The sequence below is a fragment of the Halichoerus grypus genome, chromosome 4 (genome assembly GCF_964656455.1).
Source record: "Halichoerus grypus chromosome 4, mHalGry1.hap1.1, whole genome shotgun sequence".
Taxonomy (NCBI): domain Eukaryota; kingdom Metazoa; phylum Chordata; class Mammalia; order Carnivora; family Phocidae; genus Halichoerus; species Halichoerus grypus.
In genome coordinates this window covers 44,847,306-44,859,655 of record NC_135715.1, presented here as the reverse complement: position 1 = coordinate 44,859,655, position 12,350 = coordinate 44,847,306, and the positions used below count along the sequence as shown (strand labels likewise).

The 12,350-nt window shown below is 38.5% G+C and overlaps 1 protein-coding gene across 2 annotated transcripts in view; it reads right to left on the bottom strand.

Moving 5' to 3' along the window:
- Positions 1–12,350, bottom strand: part of DIAPH3 (diaphanous related formin 3) — a 484,732-nt gene that overhangs the window by 371,925 nt on the left and 100,457 nt on the right. For both annotated transcript variants that reach the window (XM_078070282.1, XM_078070281.1), the window contains one exon: positions 1,555–1,685. In XM_078070282.1, the coding sequence (XP_077926408.1) occupies positions 1,555–1,685 (131 nt within the window). The remainder of the gene's footprint in view (positions 1–1,554; positions 1,686–12,350) is intronic.

Genomic DNA, 12,350 nt, shown 5'->3' with positions numbered 1-12,350 from the left:
CATCACACTTCCATCTAAAGAACAGTCTGGAAGTGGGGAAAAATGGAACAACAAAGATAAAGTTGAAATATACTTTGTTCACTCTTCATACTCCTCAGTTAAACCTCACTCGCTTTCATGTCTCGGCAGGTAGGGTCTTCTTGTTTTAAATAGTTGTTACTGCCAAGGATTTTTTCATACTGTAGCCAAACTTCAGAAGTGTCCAGAAAAGTACTAATCAGAGAGGATATCAAAAAGATTCTATATTATTAACTTCCATAGTCATTTTAGCCCTAATATGTATTTATATCTAAGTAAATATACATGTAATACAGATATATTCTCATGCAAAAACAAGCATTCATTTATTATACAAAAGAAGCCAAAACTGATCTACCTTAGAGCCTTGCAGCTCTGAAATCCTGATTTTATGACTGCTCATTTTTTTTAACAATTTCTGCCTGAAGTTTTTCAAGAATATCCAGAGCTTAAAAGTCTAAAACCTGATTTACAGAGACATCTGTATTAGTGTTGCCAGATCCAGGACACCTAGTTAAATTTGGATTTCAGATAAACAACAAAAATTTTTAGTGTTAGTATGTCTGAACTCCAGATTTTACTGGGCATCTTCTATTTTTACTTGCTAAATCTGGCAATATTAACCTATGTGCTCCTATAAAGATATTATTTCCAATAAAGGAAAAGTTAATTAATGGTATTTCTTTCTATGTCAAACAAAATTTCAGCCAGTATATATACAATACCAAAATTCAGAGTGAAACTCACTTTTTTTATTATGTTATGTTAATCACCATACATTACATCATTAGTTTTTGATGTAGTGTTCCATGATTCATTGATTGCGTATAACGCCCAGTGCTCCATGCAGAGCATGCCCTCTTTAATACCCATCACCAGGCTAACCCATCCCCCCAACCCCCTCCCCTCTAGAACCCTCAGTTTGTTTCTCAGAGTCCACAGTCTCTCATGGTTTGTCTCCCCCTCCGATTTCCCCCCTTCATTCTTCCCTTCCTGCTATCTTTTTTTTTTTTTTAACTCCATTTCTAATCATGATTGTTCTCTTTTAAAAAAACACCATAAATTTAAAAGAAAAAATTTTTAAGATGGGGGGGTAGAGCGTGCACGTGAGTGGGCAGAGCAACAGTAAGAGAAGGAGAGAGAAAATCTCAAGCTAACTCCCGGCTGAGCACAGAGCCCAACGTGGGGCTCCGTCTCACAGCCCATGAGATCTTGACCTAAGCCGAAATCACAAGTCAGACGCTTAACCAACTGAGCCACCCAGGAACCCCAGTTTTTTAAAATTTTAAGAATAAAAATTTTTGTTTTTAAGTCCATAGGGTATGTATCACTTGGTAATAAATACAAAAAGTACTGACACTATATTTCATCATGCATATAAATATTACATGTTCACTTTTTATCTTGAGACAATCGTTGACGTATATATCACCTATCTGCAGGTGCTATGAAGAAAGTATTAAATAAAAGTAACAGACTAATGACATCTGTTTAATTTACTAACATGCCCCAATGATGTTCAGACAGATGAATTACCTCACAGGATTACTAGTCAAAGACACGCGGAGGGACTCCAGACATGTGACAAGTCTCTCATCTGCACACCCCATTTTCAGTTCATGGATGAATTCCTGAGGTGAGATCTGTCGCCTACTCTTAAGACTTCCCTGTAAATTAAAGAAAATAAATTGATCTTCATTAAAGTAATATCAATTACATTAATCCCCCCTTTCATATTAGCAGCTACACACGACTACACTAAGCAGTATTATTTTGAGGGAATGATTTCCTTCCGCCCACAAATACAAAGCATAATCCAGGATATTCACAAAAGATAAAAACATCAAAAAGGTTTACAAATTAAAAGGGCTTTTTTCAAATCCCAAATATCATGGAAAACAATCAAGTATTTACTACAGAAATATCTGAAAATATAGTCCTCTATTTTAGGCCCATGCAAAATAAAAAGCAAACCTCAATACAGGAACAACCCTCTTAAAATTAGTATTCCAAGCACCACAAAAAACGGCTGTAAGTCATCAATTGACCCAACTACCGTCAAGTGCCCAGTTCTAAGCACAGGATACACAGAGATTATCAAAACCTAAGTCTGGCAAGAGAAATGCACGCAAGGAAATAACACTTCTCAGCACAGTCTAATTCCTATAACGGGGTACCAAGGCACTCAGAGGAGGAAGCCCTAGCTTGGTGGAGCAGATGAGGGAAGCCTGAGGAACAGGGAAAAGGGAAGTCAGTTCAGGAGACTAAGAATTAGGAACTCCTTCCAGACTACCACATGGCCTACATGTACAGCCACAAAGAAAACCAGAAGCACTTGCAACAGAATGAGGATAGCAGCCAGATCATGAAGGGACAGAGCACCGCTCTCCAATTAGATTTTCCAGGGCAGTTTTGGAAGGCTCACTCTGGCACATTGTAAGAGTTGGAGTTCGCTCATTATGCAATATTTAGTACCTACTAAGTGCCAGACACTGTTCTAAGTGTTACACAGAGAACAGTACACAAGGGACAAAAATCCCTAGATGCATGGAGCTTTCTTCTCCATGGAGAAAAAGAAAGCCAGGCAGACAATAAATGAAATAAGCAGGTAAAACAGTTGCTTTGTGGCTAGTAAAAAGTGCTCCAGAGAAACAAAAGCCAAGAGGATTAAGGAGCCCAGGCGGTGGTTGGCAATTTCAAACAGGGTGCTCACAGAAAGACTCACAGAATCTGAAGGCCTCAGACTTGAGTATTAGAATAAAGGTCTGAAGGAGATAGAAGCAAGCATACTGGTAACTGAAAAGTTGTGATGGAAGGGACTGTACCCTCACAGGCCACCAAAGGAACTCGGACTTTTACTCTCAAATCAGAAGACCTATTAAGAAGACACATAGTCCAGATAGAAAATGATGAGCATGATGAACAATAAAGTCCAGAACTGTATCTGTGTCAGTTACAGATTATACATCCAAGGGGAAGGAATTAATACATGTTCAAAAGCAGGTTAGTAGGGATGGCAGGAAATCAGATGCATTTTTTTTTCATTTCTTTATTATTAAATTTGCCATAATACTGTCCAAGGAAACATTCCCAATAATGCAAAATAAATTAGCACTGGAAAGACTGATGGTTTTCATCAATTGCAAAGTGGTAATTTACTAAAGAATATTCTGAGATTTTGCTCGTAAAACTAAGAAAATAAAGTGGAAAGGGGAAATGAAATGGTGAGAACAGTGAAAATAAGCACTTTTTTAAAAAAAAATCAGTGAGTCTGTTATGTATTATTAAAGAGAATACATTTAACTTGTACTGACATAGCATTTATCAGTAAATTTTTCTGCTTTAAATTACTAAAGTATTGCCTGTTCAACACAGAAAATTTGGAAAACAGAAAATGGGGGAGAAAAGTGCCTCAAAATGATTATTAATTTGATATTTCTCCTTGAAGTTTTTTCCTCATGTAATATGTACATAATATCCCATATATATTCATAAACACCTGTACTTTACTTTCAAAAACATTAGAGCATATTGTTTGGTAAGCTACTTTTATTTTTAGTCATGTTTCATAAACATATCCCAGTATCTTAAATGAATTTTTTTTTTTTCCTGTCTACAGGCTATTAACATACCTAATTACTTACCTAATTTAGACCCATATCATTGGGCATGTAGGTTGCCTAGCACAATTTCTTGGTATCTTAATTTTTCAAGTTTCCTGTCAGGCCATATTGTCAGGCCAATATTTTATCCAAATATATACCAACAGAAGTTAAACCAGATGATCTTTTTGTAGTACTTGATATTTATAGTACTTGATTCAGTACTCTGAATTTATCACTGAAATAATCATGATGGGGGAGAAGGGTTCAAAATAAACCAAAACTGAACAGATCAACTCGTTCCCTTCAACAATGGGTAAGACCATATAGTCAATACTTTTAAAATATAAGAATAAAAAGCAGTAAATGCATTTGAATAAAAATAAAATTAAAAAAAAAAAAGCAGTTACCTCCCCCACCACTTAACCTTATCTTTCAGAGGCAATCATTTTCATTCCCTTAACTGTTTCTTCTGATAGCTACTTAATATGTCTAAATAGCATGATTACCCTGATCTCTCTAAACAAGTTTTCAGTATTACCTTTGACTTCTATTATGAAAGATGACGACTTAGTTATCTTAAAACATTGGAATTTGTACTCTTCCACCATCTGACTATAGTGAAAGGTAAACTCAATTGAGACAAAAGAGGTCAATTCCATGAAATGGAAGTTCTAGGAGATCCAGAGATTTTTGGATAACTGAACTTAGTAGTTTTTTAGTTTGTTTCATGACACAAAATAGAACATCATATACCCCCATTCATAAAAAGTCTTCCAGCTACCTTAATTCCCATGTTTGTCACACCAACACGTTGGTCCCCCTAAAAGTGAGAACACAAGAAGCATGTTGGCTCTTACCATTCCTATTCAGTATTGTACTGGAGATACTAGCTAGTGTGGTAAGGCAACAATAGACAGATTAGGAAAGTAGTAGTAAAACTGTCTATTTGCAAATGAAATTGTCTACATGAATTTAGCAAGAACACAGAATAAAAGCTCAACCTCTAATTTTTTTTTATTTCTAAATACTACTCACAGTGGGGAAATAAAAATTTACTACTTATCATTTTTAATAGCATCAAAAGAGCCCTCACAAAATAATCAGGAAAATTTTTAACAAAAGAAGAGAAATACTTCTATTCTGAGAAGTACAAAACATTGTGAGGAGGTATTGAAGGTCGTGACCTAAATAAATGATGTTATGCCAGGCTCATGGATCAGAAAACTCGATATTATTAAGACATTGTTAAGAAATACATTTTCTGAAGAACAAACTATATATTCAATATAATCACCATCAAAATCCCAGCAAGTTCTGCAGAAATTGAGAAGCAGCTTCTAAAATTTATATGGAAATGCAGGAACCCTAAAATAGAATAAAGTTGGGGGGGGTTTCATCTGATTTCAAGATTTACTATAAAGCTACTGTAATCAAGTTAGAATAGTATCAGTAGAACAGTCGAGAAATACACTTGCACGTATGTGGTCAATGATTTTCAACAACGGTGTTAATGGAATTCAATGGGGCAAGAAGAACCTCCTCAACAAACAGCGTTGGAAGAACTGGACATCCAAATGAGAGAAAGTGAACCTAGACCTTAGACCTAAATGTACAAGCTAAAATTTAATGTCTACAAGAAAACACAGATGAAAATCTTCACTACCTTCAGGAAGGCAAAGATTTCTTAGGACAAAAGGCACTAACTACAAAATTGATAAATTAGACTTCATCAAAATTTAAACCTTCCATTTTGCAAACAACTCTTAAGATAGTTTTATTAAGACCATGAAAAGCAAGCCACAGACTAGGAGAAAAATATCTGCAATACAAGCTAAGACGTGAGCAGTCTGAGACTTTACCCTACGTAACAAGCTACGTGAGTCTGTTACTGGTTTGTAAGTGCTGGTAGAAAACATACGAGTCCTTAGTTAGGGACAAAGGACTCTATTATGCCTCTACTCGTTCCCCAACCCACCAAGTCCCACACCGGCTCCCTGACGGATGCCTGCGCATGCAGTGGATTGCATTATAGGACGCTAAGCTTGGGGGACTCACCAATTTTATAATGAATAATAACAAGCCTGCTCGCTGTCTACAGGGAGACCTGACCACCTCTCAAGGCAGCTCACTGCAAACACAAGACTTGAGAAATGGTTTGGGTAAGGAGAAGTCAGGCCTTGCATTCTTGGGGTAACCAGAATAAATAGACAGGGATACTCAGGGCCCATGGCAGACTGCCTCTCCCAACAACAAATGTATCTCATAAAGATCTGTATTCAGAACATTTAATGAAGACCTACAACTCAGTAGAAATAAAACAGTCCAATTAAAAAACGATCAAAAGACTTTACCAAAGAAGATATAGGAATGGCCAATAATCACAAGAAATGACATTCAAGATCATTTGTCACCAGGGAAATGCAGTTTAAAACCAGGGAGGAAAAAACACAAATGGGATATCACTACACACCCCCTAGAATAGGGAGGATGTAAAGCACCTAAAACTCACTCACAATACTGGTAGAATGTAAAATGGTATCAACACTTTGATAAAAAGTTTGGCAGTTTCCTTTAAATAGACACACAACAGGGGCACCTGGGTGGCTCATTCATTGGGAGTCTGCCTTCGGCTCAGGTCATGATCCCAGAATCCTGGGATCGAGCCCCACATCGGGCTCCCTGCTCGGCGGGAAGCCTGCTTCTCCCGCTCCCACTCCCCCCTGCTTGTGTTCCCTCTCTCGCTGTGTCTGTCAAATAAATAAAATCTTTAAAAATAAAAAAATAAATAGACACAGAACAGCAGACTCAACAATTGCACAGCTAGGTGTTAAGCAGGAGGAAAAACCAACAACAACAAAAGTATTCATACAATGTTCACAGCAGCTTTATTCGTAAGAATCAAAGACTGGGAACAACCCAAGCATTCATCAAGTTGTGGTATATTTATACAATAGAATACTATGCAACAATAAAATTCACTGATAATGCAACCAGACAGATTAAAAAAAAAAGAGACTGCTGAGTTAAATCAAGCAAGAAAAAGTACATAATGTATGGTTGCATTTATATGAATGACCAAGACCAACCTGTCAATCTTTCATCCAGCGACACTCTCTGGTTCAAGGCAGTGAAGCAAATCTGTAAAGTTTTAATTGTGTTTGGGTGGAAGGTGGGGGTAAAGACAGACAATATTTTAAATGGAGGCAGTAAGTAGATTTTTACCAATCAAAACTGGAAAGGACAAAATAATCTTACTGGCTAAAAATAATTCTTTATTGCAGCCATAGTTAAGTGTTTCCAGTTTGAGCAATTTATTATCTAAAAACTTCTGCATTTTCACCTGAGATTCCTTCCTCTTAACACCCTCCACTCTCACCATCACCACTGCATCCTGGCACAGGCCTACTCCTACACATCAGACCTGGTTTGAGACTAACTTCCTGGGACAGGCCTTTAGTGAGCCACAAAAAGTGAGTCCCCCATCTATGGATTCCATGTTCTTAATGCTCACCACTGTATTAAAATAATTTTAACTACCATTTATTATGTGAAGGATATTTGGAGCACCTACTCTTTCCAGATCTTGTTTGCATCATGTAGATACATGATGTAGATACAATGCAGATACACTGTTTACATGAAGTCCAAGTCAAAGACAACTCCTATCTAGGTTTTTGGCCCAAGCAAAAATGTGATGCTGTGTGCTTCAATGGGGAAGATGAAAGAAGCAAAGTAAGTGGTAGGGGAAGTAGCTATTTGAGAGTCCCAAGTCTGGGCAAATGACATTTTCCTAAGAAAATAACATTTGAGGGGCACCTTGGCTCAGGTCATGATCTCAGGGTCATGAGATCAAGCCCCATGTCAGGCTCTGCACTAAGCAGAGTGTCTGCTTGAAATTCTCACTCTCCTTCTTCCCCTCTCCCCATTCATGTACTCTCTCGCTCTTAAATAATCAAGGAAGGAAGGGAAGGAGGGAAAGGAAGGGAGGGAGGAAGGAGGGAAGGAGGGAAAGGAAGGGAGGGAGGAAGGAGGGAAGGAGGGAAGGAGGGAAGGAGGGAAGGAGGGAAGGAGGGAAGGAGGGAAGGAGGGAAGGAGGGAAGGAGGGAAGGAGGGAAGGAGGGAAGGGATTATGAGCAGAGACCAGAATGAAGGGGCGGGGGGGACGTGGAAAATCTGCAAGAAGTGTGTTTCGAGCCAAAGGAAAAGGCAGAAAAGAACTGGGTAGATTCAAAGGACAACAGAAAGACATCTCAAAATGCCAGGGAACATGACAAAGAGTTGTAGAGAACAAGGAGACACACAATAAGCTGGTGTCTGGTCCTGGAGGCAGGGGACAGACAAACTGCAGCCTGAGTGCCAAATGTTTTTATAGGACTCTTGAGCTAAGAGTATTTCTTACATTTTTAAAAGCTTGTAAAAATGAAGAGGAGGAAGAGGAAACACGGGCACCAGCACAAGTAACTGAAACCCTGGGTGACTTACAAAGCCTGAGATGTTTACTGTCTGGTCATTTCATACAAAAATTTGCTGGTCCCTGAGGGGGTCTTACAAACCATGGTGAGGGCTTTGGGTTTTATTCTGAGGGGATGGAAAACTACTGGAAGTACCCAGCAGATAAATTTTAAGATTAAAAATCGAACACTTTTAAAAGATTATTCTAACTACTGTGTGGGAACAGACTCTAAGTAGCAAAACATGAAACAAGAAGACCAATTAGAAGGCTGGCATTCTGTCTGGTTGAGAGTTGACAAGTAGCCTGGTACAAGAAGCCAGTGACGGAAGGCATGAGATCGGCTCAATATGAAGTTAGATCAGACAACACTAGCTGAGAGTTTGGAGGTGAGGTGTGAAAGAAATTCAAAGATGATGCCAAAGTTTTTGGTTTTAACAACTAAGTGGGCAGCGCTGCCATCTACCGCTCAACAGCGGCATGAATGGTAGACAGGGGATAAGCCTGGTCAGAAGGTCAAGGGGAAAGAAAGAATGGACAACTCCTTTGAGCAGATTTCCATAAAGGAGAGCAAAGAACTGGGGCAGCAACTGGAGGGGGACCTATAGTGGGATTTTTTTTAGGGGGTGGGGTGGGGAGCGGTTGGAACCCCACCATGTTTGCATGCTGATGGGAATAACCAAGCAGGGGAAAGTAGGTACAGATGCAGGAAAACAAACAAGGAAAGAAAAAACTCTTAAGCAGATGACACAGGATGTGGCCTATGATACAAGAGGAAGGGTTGATGTTACACAGTCACCGGTCAAGTGTATCACTGTAAGAAGAACCCAAGCACAGACGAAGGGAAAAGACTCAAGTAGACTGTTAGACCTGGTGATCAGGAAGTGAGGTGTCAAAGTTCTATTCTCATTGCATCGACCTTCTTGGGGATAGAAATAGCAACATAATCGGCTAAGAGGACGCAGAGTTGGAGGTAGAAGAAAAGGTATGAAATCTTTTTCAGAAAGTCATGAAGTGCACTGGCAAGGGCCATGTGGTAGGGTTACGGGCTAACCTGTCGACTGTGGTCATTCAGAAAACACTAGTCAGTGTGGCTGCATGCTTCCTCCCAGATGCATGCTGTGTGGATGTGCAAAGGCAGAGAAGGTAGGAAGTTGAGTTTGACCAAGGTCAGAGTTTATATGGACCAAGAGGCAAACAAACAGATTGTACTCGAGGTAACAACAGAGTACGTGTCTAAAGTCAATAAGGAAAGAAGGGCGTGGTGGTTAGAAGGCCACGGACACAAACGGTAGAGTCAATGGATCGGCAGTTCTAAAAGGGTTATGGAATTCTTACAGTGGGAATAGTAAGCAGAAAGATCGGTAATACTCAGGAGAGTCTGTAAACTATTTATAGGTGGTACTTTAACCCGAGGCCATAAGTGGTTGAGATTGGGTAGAAAAACAAAGATTGTTGGAACTGGGAAATTCAAGGAAATGAGAGGATGGAATGTTGGATGGATCCTCTAGGTGAGCAATGTCGTCAGTAAGGATGAGGGCAGCGGCAGTAGCAGGAAGAAAAGCAAAGGCTAGGGAGCCATAGGAATAAGAAGGGAGCTATGACTAAGATGGAGTCTGTCAGTACATGCTAGCACCTCTTTGTGTGAGGCCTTCTCCACTAAGGGCAGCGTCTGCTGCTGCCTAATTCATGGCTCTGCCATCAGTCCCTCGTAACATGCCCGGCATTCAGTGAATGAATGAGGTTGTAATAAAACTGAAGATATGCATAGACTAAGGATTAAAACAACAAAGGAGAGGAAGATAAGTCACCAGGAAAAATTTCTGGAAGAAAGAACACTTACTCAGAAAGGAAGATCTCAAATTAAAGACATAGGAAATAGACCAGATAATTGTGTGATCGGCTTTCGCAGGATTTCCCCTTTTATTAGAGTACTATCAGCATACAGGTACATAAGAAATGAAATTGTGGGGAGAAATAGGACACATGAATAATCAGAAATATTCCTTTAAAGCACAGCTCTTCTTGTGTTTCTTTCATTTCACAGAACTTCAAAGGAAGCAGGAAGTAGGGGGAGAGAGGAAGGACACTCACATCTGCCTATCTCTGATTCTATTAGCCATGAAGATGAAAATACTTAGAAAGCTTTATCCCCCATGGTATCAAAACACATTAGTGAGATAAGGATGTCTGCCTGACATCACAAAAATTAGAAGGATATTTATCCAATATAATTTTTAAATCTTTTTTAATCCTTTAAATTTTATTCTGAAATACCAAAATGCAGGATAGAAAGAAAAGTACATAACATTCTCCTTGTCAGATTCCTTATTAAATGTGTTCTAAGGTACAAAAATAAGGTATATAAAAAATTTGTACTTTCACCACTTACTTCCTTCACCATTTCTGTATTTCTGAAACCAAATATCCTTTCTTTTGCTACATACTATTCAAGGTGATGGTAGTCATTTCTGTACCTGAGTCCATGCCTGCATTTCATCTCAGTTCAGGTATCAGAACTGCTAAGTTTCTCCATTATTCTATTTCATTTACTTGTTTGCAGAATTTGAAATACCTTTTCTATGATAAATTAAAAATACATCCCATTTCCAGTTACCAGTAGACAGCATTAAAGAACTTTCATTTTTCAAATAATTGAATGATTCCTACACAGGTATGGAGAATCCACCCTTCAATGGTGGCCTAATTTTAAAAATAGTCAAACGGGCTATCTCCAAAAAGTCTGCATGCTCTGCAAGAAGAGGACACCCTCTAACGTATGTGTGGGTGAGGACAAATGACCTTTTAGTCCCTAGTAGAATGTCTAACACATGACAGTGGCTTTAAGCAAGTCTGCCTACATTATCTGAGACATCACAGAAGTTAGAAATTACATTCTTACACACAACTCCAATCATTATAAACTATTACTAAACTCATTAAATCATACCTTATTCCTCTGGGAATGTAGCCTGCACCCAAATTCCCCGTACTACCTCCTCAATGACAGGTAACGGTCGCTTACACCTAAACCCATAAGGGAAAATCAGCATGTTTTAACATGACCCAAAATATATAACCTCTAGCAGTTAAAAACTTAAAATTTGGGGGGACTGTAAGAAAGTACTGAAACCTTAACTGATTTTTATATGCAGTTACTAGACTCAAGGTCCCTCTCCATGACATTCACTTTGTAATTTTTACCAGGTAAACTGCAAAGAACAAAAATATTCCATCAACATAACGCCAAAGGAGTCAAAAAGCCTAAGTTCTCACAGGGATGACAGTGTGTGTGTGTGTGTGTGTGTGTGTGTGTGTGTGTGTGTGTGTGTGTGTGTGTGTGTGTGTGTGTGTACGTGCACACGCACACGGTCTTACATGGGCGTGTGTGTGCCTGCTTCTCTGTCAGTAACTCTAAGTCAACTGCCTCAGTTTCTCTAGCATTGTAACTCCTGTATTCTTGGAACCTAATTCAGGTGATGAGACTAGTGAAGACAAATAAGATAATATGAAATGTGGAAACTATTTAAAGAAATAGTTTGCATTGATAAGGACAGTATTTTAAGAAAACCGCAGAATCAGCACTGTGCAAAATAAGGGTAAGCACAGTTGCTGCCAAGGGGGTAATTATAATCTAAATTACTATCGTGTATATTGCTATTAAAATGCATTGCAACAATTTCCTTGCATTTTTCAATGATTTCTAGGATCTCTAATGTCACTGATCAACAGAAACACTAAGCTGTCATTGCTGTATGAATTACTTGTTTTCAGAACATCTACAACCCCAACAGATCTCCAGTACCAATAAAATGTTATTCATAGTAGAAATTATGCAAACTCATAGTAGAAACTTTGACCAATGAAAAGTCCTGCAGAAAGGGGTGTTCACCAACAAAAAAAAAGTTTAGCAAAGAGTTCCTTTTAGGAGTTATATTTTTTCTATAAACATTTAATGAGTACCATTATGTACCAAGAACTCTGCCTATAATTTTGGAGTCTGCTTTTAACATACATTAAAAATAGCATACATTAAAAGTTTAGAATTATCAAGTACATTTTACAAAGGAACGTGATAAAATACAGAAAAATCTGCGGCTCTCCCCCTTTCAGTTTCTAAAATAGCTCTACAGGGGGAAAAAAAAAAGATTGATCCAACACTAATTTTAGCCACTCAGAAATTAACCTGAAGTAATAAAAGAAATTCAACACATTACATTCCTCTTATTATCCATCAATACCTAACTAGCATCGACTTCCCTTCTATTCACAGGAAA